The sequence below is a fragment of the Amborella trichopoda genome, chromosome 13 (assembly GCF_054954075.1).
Source record: "Amborella trichopoda isolate Santa Cruz 75 chromosome 13, AtrichopodaSantaCruz75HAP2 v2.0, whole genome shotgun sequence".
Lineage (NCBI taxonomy): Eukaryota > Viridiplantae > Streptophyta > Magnoliopsida > Amborellales > Amborellaceae > Amborella > Amborella trichopoda.
The window spans coordinates 29,334,805-29,357,445 of record NC_142348.1 but is presented as its reverse complement, the minus strand read 5'-3'; the positions used below and the strand labels follow the sequence as shown (position 1 = coordinate 29,357,445).

Genomic DNA, 22,641 nt, shown 5'->3' with positions numbered 1-22,641 from the left:
ACAATGTTAGTTATCGTGGATAACACATTCATATTTTCTTACACCATTCGGCAAGGACAGTTATTTATAAAAATTTGTTTTCCATGAAAGAAATTTAAACGATGTGTTCAGTTGCCGTTCCATAATGTAGCATGAGGGTTTACCATAATAACCACCTCTTAACATTTACTTTCACTATTTTCTTCACCTTTCTAAAAAAGGAAAAAATTTATATAAGTGCGAGGATCTAAACAATCAAATTAGGGCGCACCTCAAAAATTTTACTAAAAGAGGTTGCTTTGATGTCCAAAATATCCTCAAATTGATCATCTTGACCTAAAAATGCATGGACATGAGGGAAAAAATGGATTCAAGTTTTGGAAATAGTTCATTTTGTAATGCATTTTTTTTACCGTCAATTTTTCAAGATTTTCAAGTTTCATAGATTTGTGCGATTTACAGTATTTTTTGAGCTTTAAATTTTATAATTAGAGATAAAAATATATTTTAAGGCCATCACAAAGATTTTCAATATTGAAACCATATTAATTGACGCTATTGAAGGTACGTTTTACGTTGATTGTTTAGAGCCTTAGCCCTATACAAACTGCACCCCTTAACATTTACTTTCAATATTTTCTTCGCGTTCTACAGATGCTTAAAATCAAAACGGGTCAATCACACAAGCATATCACCAATTAAGTTTTTACTCCAAAGAAAACAGAGGGGAAAAGAGAAGGAAAAGGTAAAATGTGGTTTCCATTGAGGAAGTTTGTTCGGTGGTCAACACATATGTATTTCAATAAGCATGTGAAAACATTGTAGTGATTAGGCGAAGATTGCCTCAACATAATATCTCACCCTCCATCTCCACCGTTAGCATGTCAAATGGAAAAAAAAATGGATAAAATTATTATCATTGTTGGTTGTGAAAACATTGTAGCAATTAGAAGTGGAATCTCATTTATAGAGAGAAGGATAAATGATTGCAATCCAAAATATAATGGAAAAAGTTTATATAAGGTTGAGGCTAAATAATTCACTGGAAGAGGTTGTTACGATGTTGAAAAGCCCTCTACTTTATCATCTCGACCACAAGATATATAGACATGAGAAAAATAGACTTCAAGTCTTGAAAATAGTGCATCTTGTAATGTATTATCTAGGCCATCAATTTTCAAGATCATCAAGTATTCATAGATTTTCTTGATTTACACTATTTTTTAATTTTTAATTTTTATAATTAGATAAAAAATTAATTATCAGGCCATTAAACAAATTTATGGTACTGAAATAATATACCTCAACACTATTTAAGGGTGCGCCTTATATTGATTGATTAGGGTCTCGGCCTTATACAAACTGCACTCAAATATATTTCATGTTAAACAAGTTTAACTTTTTAAGCCACCTACATTCCCATTGGTAATTTATGTTGTGTTAGTTTTGAAGATTGAAATTTGAACATTTTCTCTTGCTTTAAAATAATACCAAATGGAGAAAGTTGAATTTTGAAATCTTTTCTACTCTCTTGCGAGTCAAGGACTCAAGAAAGAGAGGATAAAAGTTCCAACCCTCTTTTTCTATCAAAAAGTATGAACGAGATAGAAGTTTGAAAGAATGAACGAGTTAGAAGTTTGAAACTCTCTTAGTCTACAACTAAAGAAAGAGAGAGAGAGAGAGATATGTACCCCATCTCTACTTCCTTAGCCGCCCCATAATACTAATATTAATTTGGCCGTAAAGTGTGATCCCCTAGGAGCACATTGTATATATATTCCCTGAGGCAAGTATCTACTTAAGAAATATTTTTTATGGTACTTATTTAGGCTTCTTTTCTCAATCAGAAATTGTGAAATTCACTCTAGGTGAGTCATCATTATCATCAAAAGAGTTTTTTCCCCAACAATTTGGAGTTTATACGAAATTGGGTATGCCATTAGGCTATATAAATGGCCATACTCTTACTAAAGTCATAAGTCCATAAATATTTTTTAATTACTTCCACCCGTACTGTTTTGGGTTTACTCCTTGCCCTTTTCAAGCACTCCACTTAAATCAATTCGCACCTCCTAACAAGTGTTGTACTTGATTTATGCTAGGGGACGCAACAAATCGAGTCGGGTTTGGGTTCGATCGGACTCGGACCGACTGAACTTGACCCAAAGATAAAAAAACATATATCTAAATATATTAAATGTTATATTAAATATATACATGTGTTATTTAAATATTACAATAAAAAACAATTAATATTAATTAAATATTATTTAAAAAAAATATTAGATACTTTCGGGTCAGGTTCGAATTTGATTGGATCCGGACCCAGACCCGACTAGACTTGACTAAAAAATTTAAAAACATATATCTAAATATATTTAAATGTTTTGTTATATATATACGTGTATTATTTAAATATTATAATTAATAATACTTAATATTAATTAAATATTATTAAAATAATATATAGTAAATATTTTCCGATCGGTTTTGATGGGACCTAAACCCGACTAGATCTAAGTATATTTAAATGTTATGTTAAATATACATGTATTATTTAAATATTATAATTAAAAATAATTAATATTAATTAAATATCATTAAAATAATATAGATTAAATAATTTCGGGTTGGATCCACATAGATCCAAATAGTGTTCGTCCAATATTTGGACCCGAACCCTACCCATGCAGGTCCAATTCTTGGGCTTATACCCAGACCCAAGTTAGGTCTGGTTCCATTGCCACCTCTAACCTACAGTGTTTATAGCCAGCCCACCAAAATCTATTATTAAAAAATTAAATCCAAATCTTAAAAAATTAGATAGCCACCATCAAGTTGTTAGTTTCGAAGGGACGCAAGGAGATGTTTTCATTTGAGATCACTCGTTGACGAAGTCATGTCAAAAAATTTAGTCCTAAGGTGTTAGCCTTGGGTATGCTCCCGCGGGATCATATATCGTTTGGCCTAAAAACAGTTTCAAGAAAAAACATCATCGGAAAATATTTTATAAAATGGAATTGATGAGAATGGAATTTGGAATGAGAAGGTTAAACTTTAACCTAACCCGAGTTAGAATAACTCGAGTCAACCTTCACAATAGGCTGGGCTCGGCTTAGAGCATGTACCGGCTCGGCTCCAAATCCTCTACTGCCATCAAAGCAAGGGGGAGCCGAGCTGAGTTGGGGCCGCGGGAGTGGCCTGAGCTCATTAGAGAGCCGGTGTATGACGTCAGCCCTACTTAAAAAGAGATGTGTGAACGTGTCTGCCCAACTCTTGTCCTCTTATCCATCTCTTTTTCTCTCTCATTTTCTCCAAAAGGGGCAACAAATGGAAAGGTCGCAAAAATAACGTGTTTAAATTACTTTCATGCATTTTAGCATTTATTTGAGAGAGAGAAACAAGAGAGAGAGAGGAGTTACAAACGGAAAGTGATCTCACATAATTCATTTAGGAATACACGGAGCAAGGAGATAAAAAGTAAACCATGGACAAGGAAAAAAGAAAGAGAATAAGAAATTTGTATAGGGTTTAGGAAAACCAAATAAAGCCTCTTCTCAAATTTGAAGAACTTTCCGCTTTTAAAATCACTTTTCAACAACACTCACAATGAAATTTAAAACTCAAACAATGATACAAATCTTGTAATTTTTTTAACATTTATTTTTAGGACAAAATGAGCAGCCTAGATAATTTGTTAAAATATATACTTTTTTTTTAGAATTTGAAATCCTAAATTTTTTCGCAACCATAATGTTTATGTAAAAGTTTTCAATTACAAATTTTTATGGGTTATTAAGTGAGGCTTTGCTTATTTTTGATAAGGCACTTTTTTTAAAAAAAATAAAAAATCACTTGAGAGAGAGAATGAGGGAGAAGAAGGGGTAAAGTCACATAAATTGGGAGCAATGGGCCTGGGAGCATAAAATATTAGGGCTCGGGCCGTGGCCTAAGGCTGAGAAAGACTTGACAACCATGGTCAGAAGGTAGGGTTGGGGGCCTGGTTTGACTCTGACTTTCCCCTTCTGCATTTTAGGTTTTGTTTGATTTTTAATTGGCCCGGCCCAAGCTAACTAGGCCTGGGTCCAGGCCTGGACCAAGGCTCTGGCCCGATAGGGTCGGGCTGGCGCATCCAGGCCGTTGCCAGCCCTAGAATAGACAAACACATTATAGAGAGCTCTAGAATACACAGACATAATAGAGTATTTAATACCAGTGGAGAGAGAGTAGAGAGAGAGAGAGCAGCTGTAAGATTATAGTAGTTTTCTCTTCATTAAAATGAGGAGAGAGAAAGTAAGGTAGAGAGAGAGAGGGGAAAAAGATGACAAGGAAAAGTAAGGAAGGAGAGAAAGGCAGAGAGGAAGTCCGTACCGCCGCGCATGGGCATCAGCACCACACCGCCGGCGCTCCCTCGAAAACGCCGCGCATGTCGCCGGGAAATCCCGGGCGCGGCGTAACTCCCGACCGGACAGAGGACACTGCACATATAACAGCGCTTATCTAGCTTGTAGCCTTCGCGTATCAATATAAGAGCTTATCATAAGCCGAAGGGCTTATCGGGGTGCCTTTCTCATTGAGCACTCGTTTTCGTTTGGTATTTAGTTTTGTTTGTTAGCTTTTCACTCCTCGTCTCTCCCTCTGCACCTTCTCTCTCCCCCAAATGTGTTCAATCCAGTGGGGCGACCACCACGAGCGCCATCACAAACCCCTGCAAATCCCCTCCTGTCCCCTGCAAAATCCGGTACTTTCTCTCACTAGCTTTCCCTTGTCTTCTTTTTCTCTCTATTTGATTTTCCTGTGCATGGTTTGCAGATTTGTGAAAGTGTGCGCTTTTTTAGGTTTTTTGTGCTTTTCTTGTGTTCTGTGTGTTTAGGTTTCCGTGTGAATCGTAGCGATCTGGTGGGGTTTGTGATCTATAGAGAGAGAGTTGTGGAGAGAAGAGAGAGAGGGCCATGTCTTCTCTGAGCAGGGAGCTGGTCTTTCTCATCCTACAGTTCCTCGATGAGGAGAAGTTCAAGGAGACTGTTCACAAGTGAGTATTCATGCTCTTGTTTTTCTCGCTTGTCTGGGATTGATTTCATGATTTTTTTGTCTCAGTTGTTGCCCGTCCCCTTTTTCTGTAGGTTTCCTTTGGTGTGTCTTTTCTGATCTAGGGTTTTCGTGCAGGTTGGAGCAGGAATCAGGGTTCTTCTTCAACATGAAATACTTTGAGGATGCCGTTCATAATGGAGAGTGGGATGAGGTTGAGAGGTATCTGTCTGGTTTCACAAAGGTGGATGATAATCGCTATTCCATGAAGATCTTTTTTGAAATTAGAAAGCAAAAGTACCTTGAATCCTTGGACAAGTAAAGGCCTCTCCCTGTTTGTATTTTACCACACACTGCAATTCCCTTTGTTTCTTTGGTTTGAAGGGAAGATCTGGATGAATATTTTGTTAAAGGCCAATAATTGGATTTGGGCTCTTTTGGGCCCTTTGCACCTTGAATTGTGCACAATTGATGCTGTTCCTTTCTTTCTATTGGTTTTACTTTTTATTTGTTTGTTCTGTTTTCTTCTAGTAATTCTATTGTGCATCTTATGAATTGGGATTTGCAGGCAAGACCGTGCGAAAGCTGTAGAAATTCTCGTAAAAGACTTGAAGGTCTTCTCTTCATTCAATGAGGATCTGTTCAAGGAAATTACCCAACTTCTCACCTTAGACAATTTCAGGTATTGGCACGATCCTCCCTTCTGCTTTGTGTTTATGATATTTGTAATTCCACTTGGAGTGATCTTCAATTATGTGCTTTTAACTGTAAATTAACATAGACAGTAAGTACCATTTGCTTTTACAAGAATGAGCATCTTAGATTAGACATCAGTTGATATATGTATTGCTCCTTGTTCTGCCTTCTACGAATAATTCTGAAGTTGTCATCATTGTGGTTGTCAGGGAGAATGAGCAGCTCTCAAAGTATGGGGATACCAAGTCCGCACGAACCATAATGCTGGTTGAGCTCAAAAAGCTTATTGAAGCGAATCCCCTCTTCCGTGACAAACTGCTGTTTCCCTCTCTTAAAACTTCACGGCTTCGCACTCTTATCAATCAGAGGTGAATTCCCTGGAAGCAGGGGTTCTTTTGCTAGACATTTACCTTCAATTGTCAAACCACCACTGTTATGATAGGTTGCATAGTGTAATGTAGGCAATTCATCCAATTCATTCATGGAGATAATGAAGTTCTTTAGTATTTTTCTTCTTTTGTGTCATTGCAGTTTGAATTGGCAGCACCAGCTTTGCAAGAATCCAAGACCCAACCCAGATATAAAGACCCTCTTTGTAGATCACACATGTGGCCAACCAAATGGCGCTCGTGCACCATCTCCGGCTGGTAATACCCTCATGGGTGCCATTCCAAAAGCTGCAGGATTCCCACCATTGGGGGCTCATGCTGTAAGTGAATTTGTTTCCCCATTTTGATGAATAATTATAAAGTCCTTTTGTCATGGTTCAAAATAATGTTATTTTCCTGACTATTAATCTTTATAGTGATGCTGGTACACTGGGAACTGCCATATTTTAGATAATAGAATGACATAGAGAGGAAAATGGAAATAACCCGTTATAACAACTACTATATAACATTGAATAATAGTGTTTTGGATCATCTATTCATTACTGTTGAAGCCTTTCTGTACGTGCCATATGAATGTCTTCAAGCCTCTTTTTATGTGGGTAGCGATGCTAAGTTTTATTTGTTTCTTTTATTCTCCAGCCCTTTCAACCCACACCAACCCCTCTTCCAACTGGGCTTGCTGGCTGGATGGCCAATTCCGCCCAGGTTCCCCACCCTGCTGTTTCCGGAGGCCCCATTGGTCTAGGTGCTGCTACCAACCCAGGTACTTGATTTTTTTGTTTGACAAGGAAATTGTGATGATTTAAGAATTCACACTCTCCCGAACTGCTATGGTTTAGTTGTTAGATTTATCCGTTTTCGTAATGATTTGATACGCTTGATAGTTTTCTATGGTTCGGTTCTCTTCATCATCATTTTGAATAATGGGGTTATGCCGTGATTTCATTGTTGTAGCGGCTTTATTGAAACGTCCAAGGACTCCTCCCACTAATAATCCTGCAGTGGACTACCAAACTGCAGATTCTGAACATGTGCTGAAGAGGGGCAGGCCAATGGGGGTTTCTGATGAGGTGAAAATCCACCTCACTCATTTTTTTTTGTCCCTCGAGTTACAGTCCTTTCTTTTATTGTCTCATTAGGGATATGGGTCACACTGGGTACCTCCACCTCTTTTTGGTTGAAAGTTGCATTCAAAGTAGGGTTTTGTTTCATGACATTGTATTGAAATTTTGAGCAGGTTAATCTGCCAGTGAATATTATGCCTGTTACCTATCCAAGTCAGAACCATACTCAGAGCGCATATTCTCAGGAAGACTTGCCCAAGACAGTTGCCCGGACTTTGAACCAGGGTTCTTCTGTCATGAGCATGGATTTCCACCCTGTTCAACAGACTGTACTTCTTGGTTGGTTTTCACGATCTTGAAATACTTATGGCCTTGTTTCTATTTAAGTTCACTTCTTTGGTTCTCTAGCTTAAGCAATAGGCTTGCACTTGTTGGGAGGCATCCTACTGACTGGTGACCTCTTTTTTTTTTTTCTTTTGACGTTGTTTCAGTTGGTACCAATGTGGGGGACCTAGGGATTTGGGAGGTTGGTACAAGAGAGAAACTGGCTTCTAAAGGTTTCAAAGTTTGGGATCTTGGAGCTTGCTCGATGCAGTTGCAGGTATTCCCTCACTGGCTTTCCATCTCCACGTAGTTCTCATGTATCTAGATAATCTTGGCTTGTATAGAAAGTAGTGAATGATTAACTTGATCTCACTGAGAACAGGCGGCGCTGGTTAAAGATCCTTCTGTATCAGTCAATCGTGTGATGTGGAGTCCTGATGGAACACTTTTTGGTATGTTCTTTGCATTGTATGTCTTACCATTTTACCCAGGCTTGTGCTTCTCTTCTGAGCTTATTCAATAACTCACCAAGATTCTTTGTTTCTGACTGTTTCCAGGAGTTGCATATTCCAAGCACATTGTACACACATATTACTATCATGGTGGTGATGATCTGCGCCCGCACTTGGAGGTTTAAATAATCAATTAGACCTAATTTTTCATTTTCTTGTGCTTTTGATTATGACATTGTGGAGATTGGGCTTTTTTTTCTGTATGGTGCATTCATTTTTTGGAGTGGCATAATATTATCAAAAAAAAAAAGACTTTATTCCTGAGGAAATTCTGGTTCTGGTTTAATGTAGATTGATGCTCATAATGGTGGTGTCAATGACCTTGCTTTCTCCCACCCTAACAAGCAACTTTGCATCATAACATGTGGAGACGACAAGTCAATCAAGGTTGGTTTTGACACTAGATCCATATATATTTATCAGATGTTATGGACTTTGGGAGTCTTGTTGCCAATGATATTATAAAAAATTGAAGTAATAGTTGGATGTTAATGATTTGAGCAATTGTAGGTGTGGGATGCAGCTACTGGAAACAAGCAGTATACTTTTGAAGGCCATGAAGCGCCTGTTTATTCTGTTTGCCCACATTACAAGGAAAACATTCAGGTGCTCATCACACAGTTCACCATGCCTAAATTCTCAACTCTTCTTGTGTTGATCCTATCTTTTTACAGTTTCTTCTCACTTTCATTGCGGAAGTTGTGGCAAGCCAATGAATCTTATAGTATGCCCTTTTGTTTCACAGTTCATATTTTCAACTGCTGTTGATGGGAAGATAAAGGCATGGTTGTATGACAACTTGGGTTCACGGGTTGATTATGATGCACCTGGTCATTGGTGCACAACAATGGCGTACAATGCCGATGGTACCAGGTTGTTATATGCCCCTATCTTTCTTCTTCATATTTCTTCTCCACTTCATCTTGGTGATGGATCTACTCATGAATCCACAATGCATGCTTAACTAAAGTTGCTATGGTTATGGCTTGGGAAACTTGCAGGCTATTCTCATGTGGAACCAGTAAAGATGGCGATTCGTATCTTGTGGAGTGGAATGAAAGTGAAGGTGTAGTGAAGCGAACATATGCAGGGTTCCGGAAACGGTCGTTGGGTGTTGTTCAATTCGATACCACAAAAAATCGTTTCCTTGCTGCTGGTGACGAGTTTGCTGTTAAGTTTTGGGATATGGACAATGTGAACCCTTTAATATCTGTTGATGCGGAAGGCGGATTACCAGTATGCACCCTTAAGAATGCCCTTTCCCCCTCTTTTTTAGGTTTTCTATTTGATGGATATTACACATTTTCATTCAAAACCCTCTTACTTGAATTGCAGGCCAGTCCACGCATTCGATTCAACAAGGAAGGGATGCTATTAGCTGCTTCAACAGATAATGGTATTAAAATTTTGGCAAATGCTGATGGGCTTCGGTTGTTGCATACCCTGGAGAACCGTTCTTTTGATGCATCTAGAGTAAATTCTGAAGCCGTCGCAAAGGTGACTGCTTCTAAATGCTTCAGTTGTACGTCTTCTAATAAATACTAATGGATTTTGCTAAATCTGTAAATTTGTGTTTCAGTCTCCCACAATAAATTCGTTGACATCTGTCAGTGCTGCTGGTGGAACAAGCATGGGGGTTGGAGATCGGGTTGCCCCTGTGGTGGCTATGGTTGGATTGGTATGTTAGTGGGTTAGAATGTCAAGTATCTCTTTTCTTGAAGCAATGGATTGAAGGGATTTTCTTCATGTCCTTCTCTTTCATGTGAATTCTGTTCATACATTGTACCATAATGAACTCTACCCCCTTGTGATTTCTTTCTGAAAATGACTTTGGGGCCCCCTTGCATGTACATGTAACTTCTTAACTACTTGTGACTTGCCCAGAATGGGGACAACCGAAGTGTGGGGGATGTGAAGCCTAGAATTACTGACGAGTCAATGGAGAAGTCTAAGATATGGAAGCTTACTGAAATTAATGAACCATCACAATGTCGCTCATTACGGCTTCCTGATAACTTATTGCAAATTAAGGTGCGGACTCTGAATGGTTTAGTAACAAAGCATATATGGGGGTGGCAGATTCTTTTCATTGTATAATTTGGAATTTTGCATTTGTATTGCTGTTGTGATAGTTAAACATGCTGTATTTATTTCGAAGGATTTACTTCTTCATTACATAGAATGTTTTTTGCCATGGCATACGATGATTTGAATGAATGTGGTGATTGTTATGCAGTTTTTAGTGATCAGGATAAATTTGGCTGTGATCGCGCCTATTATGCTTAGAATCCTTATGCTAAATTAGGTTTAGCTTGTTGTATGTCATACAGTTCTGTTGCTTAAAGCAATTCTTTGACTTTGAGGTGGTATGAATTTTAATAAATGCTGATGATATTGTGAATGCATATAAACTTGCTCTGATGTTTTGGTGATAAATCCCGATGGTATTGTGCAGGCATGTAAAGTTTCTGTGACTAGAGTAATCTAGGAGGGATACGAGATGTGCAATGTCATACGGGAAACTGAATGTGCAATGATATATGGGTCTCTTTAGCTTATGATGCATAAGAAGCTTTATGCTGACTCATTCTCATTTTTCTTTTCTGTTTGTTACTCTAACCTTCGCTTCTTTGCAGCAGTCTGAAATGTATTTTGTAAGTTTTTGTACGATATGATTGTTCTTCTATTAGTTGTTCTCGTTGGGATTAATTACATGTCAGGGTGAGGAATCACACTTTTTTTGCCTCCACTTCCACGTTGATTAGAATATATATGGCAGCATTGCCCCTTGGCCTTAGGTAATTTCGCTCTTTTCCAAAGTTGTTACTGGTTTGAAGAACCCCAGCACGTGTTCAAGGTTTGAAGCATGAAAGTCTACTGAATCACCAGATTTGGTTGCTCTTGAAATCGTGTATTGAATAGCTGTATGAGCCGTAATAATAAAAGCCCTATGAGCTACGTGACTCAGCTGCCTCTCGTTCTCGTTCCGCAAAATTTATATCTCATGCTAAATCAGCTTGGTGTACTTACGGCTCTGGAGTGCTTTTCTTAGCTTGAGCTGCTTCTATATGTGGAATATAAGAATGCCCAAGCAATGCTTTAGAAAATGCTAGGCAGCCGCTTGGCGCCCAGTATGTAGGGGGGTGCTCAGAACCTCAGGCGCCCTAGGTGAAATTTTTTCAGAAAATTTATATATATGCATACATTTGTGTTAATTTTGTACTTCGTACATTTATATGCATTCCAACTAACTTTTTTCATGTAAATATATGCGCAATTACACATGGATGTTGAAACACGTTTAAAACTTCAAATTATTGAAAATTTAGTGAAAAAACTTAAACCAGTCCACAGTGTTTTAGTCTCCAGCTCTCCAATCATGATACAAAGCTACATGCACATAGACACATTCACATGGACTTCAAGTCTCCAATAGAAGTATAAAACCAATAAGTTCGAGTGTCCAATACAAGATGATGCAATACAAAAGACAAGATGAAATACAGAAGAAAAGACGATAAAAGTCTTCTAATACCTTCATTAGCACACTAAAAGAAATTCCAATAATAAAGGGTAAGTTTTCTGATGCTTCTTTAGACTTATTTTTTGGTTCAAACATTGTCTTAAAATATGGTTCGCTCAGAGCCTAGGCACCAGATGGATACCAGGGCGCATGCCTATGCTTGGGCGCCCTCCCTAGGCTCTAGTTTCTGGGGCCCTCTCAGGCGGCCGACTCGGGCGCCTAGGCAGGTTAATGCCCCTGATCCATAGTTTTTTCATGAAAGGCCTTTGGGGGTATTTTAATCCCCCAAATTCAAACAATATTGGAATGTAAGCCCCAAATCTATTGCTTTTGAGATCTTTGTCAATCGGAAAACAAATCTGAGATTTTTTTTCACTAAATCAAAAAAATAATGTTAAATTTTTTCTGAGCCCCAAATTTATGGCCTTTTTATGTTTTTTAACGAAATTTTCTATGATTTGAAGTTTTGAACATGTTTATTCTAAATGTGCGATTTGTTTGTATGAAAAAGGTTAGTTACAGTGCATATAAATGAAAAAAAATTGCAAGTTAACATAAATATATGAGTATATGTGCATTTGGACAGCACATATATCTGTATAAGTTTCACTATAGGGGTTAGGTGCTTGAGGTTCTGGCGCCCACCTGGGTGCTGGGTGCCAGGTCAGCTACCTAGGGACCGCTTAGCGTTTTTTGAACTCTTGGATTCGAATAAATTTGCAAAATCAATGGATTTGGGGTGTTTATAAGGTTTAAATTTGATTTTTTTTTTCACTTTCGGGGATTTAGAATACCCCCAAACACTATATTTTATGGGTCAGAATGACTTAGGCGCTTCTTTATTTCCACAAAAAAGGGCCAGGCCCTGGGCGCCTGCCCAATTGGGTGCTGGGTGCCTAGCGTTTTTTGAAATCTTGGATTCGAATAAATTTGCAAAATCAATGGATTTGGGGTGTTTATAGGGTTTAGGGTTTAAATGTGATTTTTTTTTTTCACTTTCGGGGATTTAGAATACCCCCAAACACCCTTTGCGGTATATTTTATGGGTCAGAATGACTTAGGCGCTTCTTTATTTCCGTAAAAAAGGGCCAGGCCCTGGGCGCCTGCCCAATTGGGTGCTGGGTGCCTGCCTAGGCTGCCTGGACGGGTGCCCAGGGAGGGCCACCCAGGCCTAGGCGTGCGGCCTAGGGCCTTTTGGGTGCCTAAGCTAGGAAGTCCCTTTTTTAAACAATGTGCCCATGATGTTATTGGGTCCTTGGACTGTCAAATGAATTGGTGGCATTGTTCTTGAATCTTTGGCTTACTGGAATATTGAAAGCGATAAGCAAATCATTGATAAGTCTGATTAGATGCAATTGGTTCCCTAGCCAGTAAAGTTCATAAAAAAAATGCCATTTTCTTAGAAGACCGGCTTATTCTGGTCTTTGGCTGCTTCATCAGCGATTTCGTGCGTGAAGTGGTTGTTCCCAATATTCTTGCTTGGGAAATTTCTGTCAATGGAGGAAAAACCAGAAGAGCTAGTTTTCCTGTTCAGTTTTTCAATTCCTCCTGTTTGTGGGTGCTGGGTGGGTTTAAATGCCCCAAATGAGCGAAGCAATGAAATATTGAAAAAATCTGAATTATTTTTAAAATAAAAACCATCTTATTTGTTTATTAAGCAATTGAGTTCAGTTCATTTGATGAAACATATATTTGAATAGGCTTAAGAAAAGAAATTTAAAAACCATTCTTCTATGAAGTTAATAATGAATATTATATAATGATTGCAAAATTGGACTGATATAGCTACTCTCAAAACAAATATTCCTGCATGTTCAGATGATCTATTTATTTTAAGCTGAAAGATAATGGGTATACATACATTTTGTGGTTTAAAGAGATGAACCTATTTAGAAAGATAAGTTATGGGGTTTGTATTCAATGTGAACAATCTGGTTTTCTCTATTGTTTAATACCGGTGTCAACAACGGACAACTCGGGCGATTGCAAACAACTGTAGGAAACTGGGTTGCTTGCATTAGTCATGCATAGATTTTAGAGGGGAATTGAGTGTTTGAAGTCTTTAAACTTACTTCTAAGTTCAATCGACCGGCTAGAAGTTGGTTAATATTGGAGATCTTAGAGGGGAATTAAGTGTTTGAAGTTACAGGCTTGGGTATGTTACTAAGGTTGAGTTTGTGTATCCCTTAATAATTAATTGACTTAAAGAGAACTTTTTCACAAGGCAACTTCATCGCAAACTGTATATATTCTCATAGTTCTGAATGTTATCTCGTTTTTTGTTTTATTCTATGTGTAATATAGGTGTTATCATACAAGTTTACTTCTATTTAGCTGTAGTGGATTAAGTTAAACAATAAAATAGTATGTAATAATAGTATTTTGGTCATGAAATTTGATTTTCCTAGTGGGCTGTTGCTAGTGAGTTGCTCCTGGTTTAGTTGTGCTAAAGGACTCAAATGAGTTTAATTAGGTCACTTTTAATGTTCAGCTGAGTGCTTTTTGTGATTAAGGGGTGTCTTGATTTAATTTGGCTTAATAAACCATAGAGAAATATATTTCTTAAGCTTTTAATTTGATGGTGTGATATTGGTGTTCTGGACTTTATAGAGTTTTTATAAGATTTGGAGGAATACTTCCTGAAGTGAACATTGCATATTCAGACTCTTTTCAAGTTATCTACTGCTTTCTTTTGTTTTCTTTATGGTTTGAGGTGAGGGGAGCTTATTTATGAAACCTGAAGACTTCTGATTTATTCAGGACCAACTAGCTTTTAACAGAAAAGCTTTCCATATGGATTGTGAAGATGAGGTGAGTAAATTGGGGTGTGAGATTTTCAATTATAGAATCTAATATTTTATAAACTAAAATTTACATCTTTAGAAATATAAAACATCTTTAGAAATATAAAGCTATAAAATTGCCCAAGTTTTGATATCCATTAGCCATTTAAGAGAAAATACAAAGTCACATAAGTTTAAAATGTAAAATTGCCCAAATTTTGATAAATGTATATCCATAATTATTTCAAACATTACTTTAAACTTGAATGTTCAGAAGTACAACTTCAACACATTCCACATTCCAGTGCCCAAACAAATTCCAACACATTGTAGAGTTCCAAAATCCAAAGTTCTAACATACAAACATGAATACATGACATTACAAAGAATTAAATGATCGTGAACTTAAAAATTGCCCAGTAAGGTTTCATCATGACTTCCAACAATATCATCTCTTGTCTACCAACACTCTATTAGATGATGATGATGATGCCATGCCATCATCATCAGAATCATCTCCCTTCTTCATTGGTCTCTTTTAAGTCTTGTAGCTCTGGCTCCTCTTCCTCCTCCCTCACTCTTTTAAGATTTATTTTCCTTGTGTGCTTGCACGCCTTCCAATGAGATTGGGATCCCTTTGAGACTAAGAGCCCCTCCTTTGAGATTGAGAGTGTATGGTCCTCAAGGGGGTCCAACTGGGTTTCCATAACTTGCCTCACTTAGACTTCATGTCAACTTCTCTACAGCATGTGCGAAATCCTTGACTTCAGACTCAATCAACCGCTCACATGAATCATCCAACTCTTTAATTTCAATCCCTATAGCGGTACCTCAATTTCTGATTGTACTAAACGTACATGAGATCGTTTAGGCTTTTTTGCTCCAATTTGTTTCTCTTTTTGGTGTGTTTTTGTTTCATAAATCATAATGCATATTGCATAAATAACTTAGAATTTTAAAAAAAAAATTACATTGTCAAGTAAGTATAAGACACTACCATCTCAAAAGTACTAAAATTGGGGTCACATCCTGATGAGCTACATGTCAAATTGAGTATTTGTATAGCCATCCATTGCAAGTGCTTAGCACTTGACCCATGGTTGGTACACCATGTACCTACATCACAGTATTAGATTTTACAAAAAATTAAGTAATAAAGAATAGAATAAAATTGTCTTAAAACTCTCAACAAAAGAAGATAAATTTAACTTACCCGCCTTGAGAATTCTCCATTGCCTTATTGCAAGTTCAGTGCCAAGTGACCCTAATGCCATTCTATACTTCTCTAGGTCTATGGACACTAGGACTTGTTCTTCTATAATGGGGATGAGTCTGATCATGCATGTATTGATGGCATCCATAAAAAACCCTGAGTCTCTATCTGTGGATTGTCATAAAAATAAGCAGCATTCAAATAGTATCCTGCCAAGTGGAGGGGCCACTCAAGCTTTGAGTCCCACATACTTTCTACAATATCCAAAATAGGCCCATAGAACTTATCATTGTGATGAAAATTTTGCTTAAATTCCTGCTTGGCAACTTCCATTGCCTTGTAAATATGGCCCACAGGTGGCTCCTCCTTGCTATCTACTAAGCGCAAAACTTTAACAAGTGGCTCGAAGGCTTTAATGAACCAATCAACTTTCTTCCAAAAGCTTCTTGATATGATAATATCAACAACCTTCCTCCCCTTTGCATGAATAGACCACTTGAATTGGTTCCACTCATCAGAAACCAACGTTTTTCTTAAATTATCTTTTTCGCTCTAAAGCGACTTCAAGCACAAATAAGAGGTGGCAAATCTAGACACCCCTACTCTCACCAACCCATTCTTACAAAAGTTCCTCATCAAAGCCAAGACATGTGTTTGGTTGTAAATGAAACTTGAGACTTTCTTGGCATTCTGCATATCTGACTACTACTTTCTTATCAATGGTCTCGAGCATGCGGCCAATGTAATAAATTATAAATAAAAGCAAAAAATAGCCAAACATATATTACGATTATTCGATTTTACATTATAAGTTATAAACATAGCCAAACACAGCCAAAAAATATAGACACAATATATAATAAATAAATTTGCAACATACAATGGAAATAAATCCAAACATAGACAAAAGTATATTATAAATTTTCAATCTTGCATTAAAAGCTACAAACAAAGCCAAACAGATCCACACTATATATTATAAAATTTTGAGTTTGCACTATCAAGTAGAAAAATAGCCAAACATACACAAAAATATGTTATAATCACAAAAGTAGTAAGCAAACCCTTCAAAAAAAAAGAAAAGAAAAGAAAACACTCAAGAAGTTTCATCATAAATGTTATGCCAAACTTCAAATATAAACACAAGAAAATTAACTAAAAAAACTTACCATAATATAATACTCATAAAAAAAATGAAACCTTAAACATAAACCTTAAATCTACTAACCTTTCCAAATGCAATAAAAAAACCCTTAAAATCTATGCTTCAATCATGTACTTTTGGATGCCAAAACCTCTCTTTTTCTACGTCTTCTCCAAAAACACCCGAGTTACATGCCTTTTGATTTCACAAATATCAAGTTTGTAATCGATCTTCAAAAACATTTTGATTCAAGCTAAAGTGTTTTTTTTTTGGAGGGAAACTCCTATCAATTACCTAAGTACCCATTTCATGAGGACAATTTCAGCGTTTGCCTGGGTTACTGCCATGCCTAGGGCTGTATAGCCCCAAGGTGGGGCGGTGAGGCATCCCAGCCGCCCGGGCTGCTGGGCGACTGTTTTTTTGGACATAGGGTGGTTTCATCATTGTTTGATTAGTGGTGTCCATATTCCTTGCCTATGCATCTGCTATTTCCTTTGTATTTCTTAGTGAAAAATCCTTTGTATTTCACTTATTATGTACTTTTGCTTTTGATGGCATGCTGCATGCATGTGTATGAAAGGCCGAGGGTAGACTACAATGAGTAATTAATCCCTTGTTTATTGCTTCTAGTTTACTATGGCTGATTATTGGTTACTAAATAGAGAACAAAAGAAGGCTTACTCTACAGACGTGATAACCAGAACAAAGTAATCCCTAATACATATTTACAAGCACGTATAGATAAATCCAAATAGCTGCGCTAACAGGACTGTGGACCTTGGATGGTCATGGGATCTTCACAATTGGATCCTCCTACAAAGCCCTCTTGTCAGGTTAGGATTTTCTCACTCAGGGGCAAAGTGTGGTCCTCCTTGTCCTATGGTGGATAAATGCTTTTCAATGCTAGGGAGTTTACATGGCATACTAATGGTGGATGCTTCAATGTCATGGACTGCAATTCCTCATATGTTTGTGTTATGTGTGGAGTCTGAGTTGATGGATCATCTTTTGATGCGCTTAAGGTTTGGCCTTGGCGGTCGGTGAACTTTTTTATTAGAGTTTGGTGATCTTTATCTAAATGGTGCAAATGCTTTCTATGTTGTGATTTGCTATTCCACCAAGGGGAGGCGTTCTTTGGAAGATGTTCACCATAGCCACCTTGTAGCATTTGGAAGGAATACCCTTTTGTTCTTGGAGAAGTTTGGGGTTATAGACCGCATGTCAGAAAAATGTAGAGCCTTCAATTTGATGCAGATGGGCTTCGACAACCAATGGAGATCTTGGATTGAAACTTGTGTCTACAGCCCATTTCTTGATCTTGATCAACAAATTGTCTCATGGTTTCTTCAGTGTGTCCTGTGGTCTTCGACGAGGAGACTCACTTCCCCCTTCTTGTTTGCTATCATAGCAGAAATTTCAGCCATTCTATTACAAACGTATACAACAATGGCCTCCTTCAAGGATTCAAAACCTTTGTGTTGGCCCCTCTACTTCCCATCTTCTGTAGTCTGCAGATCATACCTAGGTCTTTTGCAACGTCAGTCTCCAATCAGTGGTTAACCTTTGGCTACGACTTAGATGTTTTGAATTGGCCTCTGGCCTACACATTAACATGAAAAAAACTAAATAATAGGTGTAGCTATAAATGAGGACACAGTCGTGGACCTAGCACAGAGGTTGGGGTGTGGGCATGATCGACTGCGCTTGAAATACTTGGGCTTCCTCTTGTGCATGAGAAACCTAGAAAAGATAAGTGGGAGGGCATTGTTGAGAAGTTTGATCATACGTTAGCTGCCTGGAAATGTTGATATCTCTCACTCAAAAGGTTGCATCACCTTTATTAAGGACACTTTCTCAAGTTATACCCATCTTTAGATGCCCCTCTTTGCATGCCCAGTGTTCAAAAAATCGCCTGCCTAGCGTCCTGGGCAGCCAGGAGGCCTCACAGTTACCGTGGGGCTATACAGCCTTGGGTGTGGCGGTAGGCCAGGGCAGATGCCTACCTCCTACTGCTAGGGCGCCCGCCCTAGGCCCTTTTAGCGAGCTGAAAAATGGCCATGTCCAAAAGGGCGTTTTAGTAATTTCCCCCCTTGAAAAAGGGGGAGATAGGTTATGCCCCCCCCCTCCACACACACACACAACGAAACCCTAGTGAGAAATAGTTTTCTCCCAAAAACACACTTTTTTTCCTTGGATTGAATATTTTTTGAAAATCGATTTCGTACTCGAAGTTTTTGATTTCTTGTGAAATCGAAAGGCATTCGACATGGGTCTTTTTTGGAGACCAAAGAGGGCAAAAGAGAGGTTTTGGCATCCCAAAATAAGCGATTGAAGCCTACTTCGATTGGGTTTGGAAAGGTTAGTAGATTTACATGTTTATATTTAGGGCTTCATTTTTTAAAAGAATTATAGTATGTCCTCTGCATTTTCTCTACTCCACTTACCCTCTGATCCCCTCACCTCCTTTTTCCCTCTCAACCTGTCTGTCCTTTCCCCCTCTCACTTCTCTACATTCCTTTCTTCCCTCTCTTTCTCACGTGTTTACCCCTCCTCTCCTCCCTTGTACCCCTTTCTCCCATACCCCTCCCTTTCTTCTTCCCCCATCTCCTTCCCTCGCTCGTATGGCAACATAGGGTGGGTGTCACTGGCGAATCTCCTGCCCCTTCTGGACTGAGAAGCTGGCCCTTTCAGACGGACGGCCTGCCTCATTCGACCTGTTTTTGCCTCATCTAGGCTGCAACCTTTATACCAGGATCATCCCGCCAGCTGCTTGCAAGGTTGCTCATGTGCTGCAACTTCTGATACCTCTTGAAGAAGGCTTGTTTCGGTTTTTAAAATGTAGATTTGTTTGTGTTGAGTTCTACTTACCTATCTTTCTGTACTTCTCTTGCTTAAATCTTTATTTTCTTTTTTCTCTTTGTTCTCTCCCTCTCTCTTGTACTTTGAGCACCCAGTTTGTGGGCTGCCTCTATCTTTTGATTTTTTTATTACTATTCTTATTCTATAAAGGTAACCATTTCTTAAAAAAAAATTGTAGTATGTTATGTTTTTTAGGTAATTTTCTTCTATTTATACTTGAAGTTTGGCATCACATGTATGGTGAAACTTCTCAAAGGAAGGGGTAAAGAGCAAGGGGAAGAGACCACTTAAAAGAGTGAGGAAGGAGGAAGAGGAGCTAGAGTTATAAGACTCAAATGAGACTGATGAAGAAGACCGAAATGTATTAGAGGTAGATGATTTTGATGATGATGGCATGGCATCATCACATCATCATCATCTGATAGAATTTGGTGGGACAGACAATTAATGACATTGTTGGAAGTCATGATGAAACCCAATTGGGCCCTTTTTAAGTTCATGCTCCCTTAAATCTTTTTAGTTTCATGTACTTTTGTTTGTATGTTTGGACTTTGGATTTTGGAACTCTACTATGTGTTGGAATTTTTTTGGGTACTGGAATGTGTTGAAGTTGGAACACCTGACCTTTTTAACTTTCAAGTTTGAAGTAATGTTTGAAATGCTTATGGATATACGTTTATGTCAAAGTTTGGTGCAATTTTACAGTTCAAAGTTATGTGACTTGTATGTTAGCTTAAATGGCTGATGGGTGTCAAAATTTGTCAATTTTACAGTTTTATATTTTTAAACATGTAAATATTAGTTTATAAGAAATTGGATTCCATAATTGACAACCCCACACCCCTCTTTTCTCAGCCCACCTTCACTCTTCCCTCCTGGCCCCCCGCCGGAGTCCCCTACAAAGTGGCCGACCTTTTGATATCTTTCATTTGTATTATTACACAAGGGCTGGAAGGTGAGTTGTAAATAACCTCCTGTTTGTAAAAGTCACTAGGAAATGGTGGTATGTTGACCATGAGCACAATCTTAGTCATTTGCTGAAAGTAATATGCTATGTGGTTTCCCCAACATGGCCAAAAAGTTGGACAAAATAAAGTATTATTGATCTGCAGATTGAACTTGAAAACTCTACGGCAATAGAGTAGTATCGACCATTGCACGGTACTTTCAGAATTTCTATTGATTGGAATTTGAAGGTAATGGATAATAACCCCCTTTTCTCTCCCTTTTTTACCTTTTGTTGTCTATATCACTCAAAACATGTGGAACCACCTGTGTGTCTCATGTCATCATGTGGTAAGATGATGACAGCAGTTAACACCAGTTGGTGCAACCAACCAACCCCCCCGCCCCCTCTGTCTTCCTTTTTTTCCTTCCTTGGGGCCGTTTTTTGAAAATAGACAGTCGGCCACACCCTTGAAATGTGGGTCCCACATGTTGGGGCACCCTAAGAACCCTGGACATGTGTGCCCTGTGAAAAAAGAGAGAATGTGAATGATATAAAGTTCAGCATTTAGGGTGCATTAGGAAATGTTTTGAAACAGCATTTTGGGGCTTAATTTTTAAGCCTTATATTTAAGGCGGTTAACACTCCAAATTGGAAAGGTCTTTGGAGCTTCAAACACCTTTCGGATTTAATGCAAATGACACAAATAAGCAGCCAATTACATTAAGTTCATAAAGGGGTGAAACCCTTTGTTGTGTCTGTACTCTGTAAGGCACTGTAGGCAAGGCCTTTTGCAGATGTTCATTTCTTCCTACATTGTAAGGTATCCTTTCAAGTACGGTGATCCTTCCTTAAATTGGTGAAATCCAGTGGGTCACCTTTGATTCTATCAAATGCTCCATGCTATGTTTCCATCTCTGCCTCGCCATACACACAATAAACAAAAATTTCCTAAAGGTCCAATCTGTGGAGGCTTACTATCCTCTGTTTTTTGGTCTGTCCAGCTGAAGAGAAGCTGTACTTTCCAAATCTTGGAATTCAATGCTCCAAATCTTATTGAGCTCACCAAGGCATCTACCATCTCCTGAGCCTTAGCTTGCAAAGGATTTTTTTGGTCTTTCCTCTTCTGACTTCATTTCCCAATGGAAGAACTTGATTTGGAGAACCCCTCCCTCAATCAACTACATGATCTGCTGCACGGACCCCCCCATCCTTGGGTGTCATCAAATTAATTTTGATTGGTGCCCATTGGGCAACCCATGACCTTCAGAGGTTGGTGGTCTGGTTATAGATGACTGAGATCAGGCCCTTCTCACCTACCCTAGTCTGGTTGGCACTGTTGAATCCAATATTGAGGGCATTCTAGCTGTGCTCACGGCCTCACACTTTTTGACCATTCCTGGGGTTCGCAGTTGACTTTGGAAGAAGAAAAAACACAATGATATTGCCTGGGCCTCCCAGCCCTCTTTCATGCCATGAAGGTTAGACCAGCTATTCCGACCATTAAAAGTGTGCATTTGCTATATCTGGAGAGAAGCACCCCCCTGATGCACTGGTAAAAGAAGGCATAGACTACCCAATCTTTCGATTTCTAGACCACCTCCCACAATCCCTTTATACTTTTACAGAAACTTTTTGAGTTTCTTTTTTGTCTCTTTATTCTTTCCTTTTGGTTTACCTCTTCAAACTGTATAGGTTTTGTACGCATGCAATTTTGATATACACGTTAACCTTTAAAAAATAAACTAAAATTAAAAGAAAGAAGATTTAATCATCACTTCTGTAGTGATTCTACCAGGATTCAGGACCTCCACATGATGGACTTAATTAAGTTTGGATTAGGATTGCACTTAACCACCCATTCTCTGAGCCATCAATGCCAAGGTGGGTGACCTCTGAAGGTTTGTTGAAGCTGTAACTTTGATGTCATGTGGCAACTTGTGGTCTACGAGGGTGGGTGGTGAAGTGGTTCTCCTGTTGTCTTGGGGTTCTGTGATTCCATGGGCACAGAGGCGAGAGCTTTGCTGATGGGTTGTCGATTTGCTTTGTTGGCTTGTCCACGTTTTGTTGTTTGATGATATTAGAGAGCGTATGCGCAATCTGGTGTTCTTTGGAGAGTGGCTAGTATCTTGAGGAGAATGACATGTGAGATAGTTGGTCTCCTTCTCATATACTCTT

General features: G+C 38.4%; 1 protein-coding gene across 1 annotated transcript in view; it reads left to right on the top strand.

Annotated features, from left to right (window-relative positions):
- The first annotated feature begins 4,264 nt into the window (after nucleotides 1-4,264).
- Nucleotides 4,265-22,641, top strand: part of LOC18444945 (topless-related protein 1) — a 32,420-nt gene continuing 14,043 nt past the window's right edge. Inside the window, exons 1-19 of the mRNA XM_006855101.4 lie at nucleotides 4,265-4,720; nucleotides 4,853-5,011; nucleotides 5,146-5,325; nucleotides 5,576-5,689; nucleotides 5,913-6,071; nucleotides 6,235-6,412; nucleotides 6,735-6,858; nucleotides 7,050-7,165; nucleotides 7,333-7,498; nucleotides 7,651-7,760; nucleotides 7,866-7,935; nucleotides 8,041-8,114; nucleotides 8,287-8,382; nucleotides 8,506-8,601; nucleotides 8,741-8,868; nucleotides 8,997-9,231; nucleotides 9,331-9,492; nucleotides 9,575-9,673; nucleotides 9,880-10,026. Coding sequence (XP_006855163.1) covers nucleotides 4,932-5,011; nucleotides 5,146-5,325; nucleotides 5,576-5,689; nucleotides 5,913-6,071; nucleotides 6,235-6,412; nucleotides 6,735-6,858; nucleotides 7,050-7,165; nucleotides 7,333-7,498; nucleotides 7,651-7,760; nucleotides 7,866-7,935; nucleotides 8,041-8,114; nucleotides 8,287-8,382; nucleotides 8,506-8,601; nucleotides 8,741-8,868; nucleotides 8,997-9,231; nucleotides 9,331-9,492; nucleotides 9,575-9,673; nucleotides 9,880-10,026 — 2,334 coding nt within the window. The 5' untranslated portion in view covers nucleotides 4,265-4,720; nucleotides 4,853-4,931. The remainder of the gene's footprint in view (nucleotides 4,721-4,852; nucleotides 5,012-5,145; nucleotides 5,326-5,575; nucleotides 5,690-5,912; nucleotides 6,072-6,234; nucleotides 6,413-6,734; nucleotides 6,859-7,049; nucleotides 7,166-7,332; nucleotides 7,499-7,650; nucleotides 7,761-7,865; nucleotides 7,936-8,040; nucleotides 8,115-8,286; nucleotides 8,383-8,505; nucleotides 8,602-8,740; nucleotides 8,869-8,996; nucleotides 9,232-9,330; nucleotides 9,493-9,574; nucleotides 9,674-9,879; nucleotides 10,027-22,641) is intronic.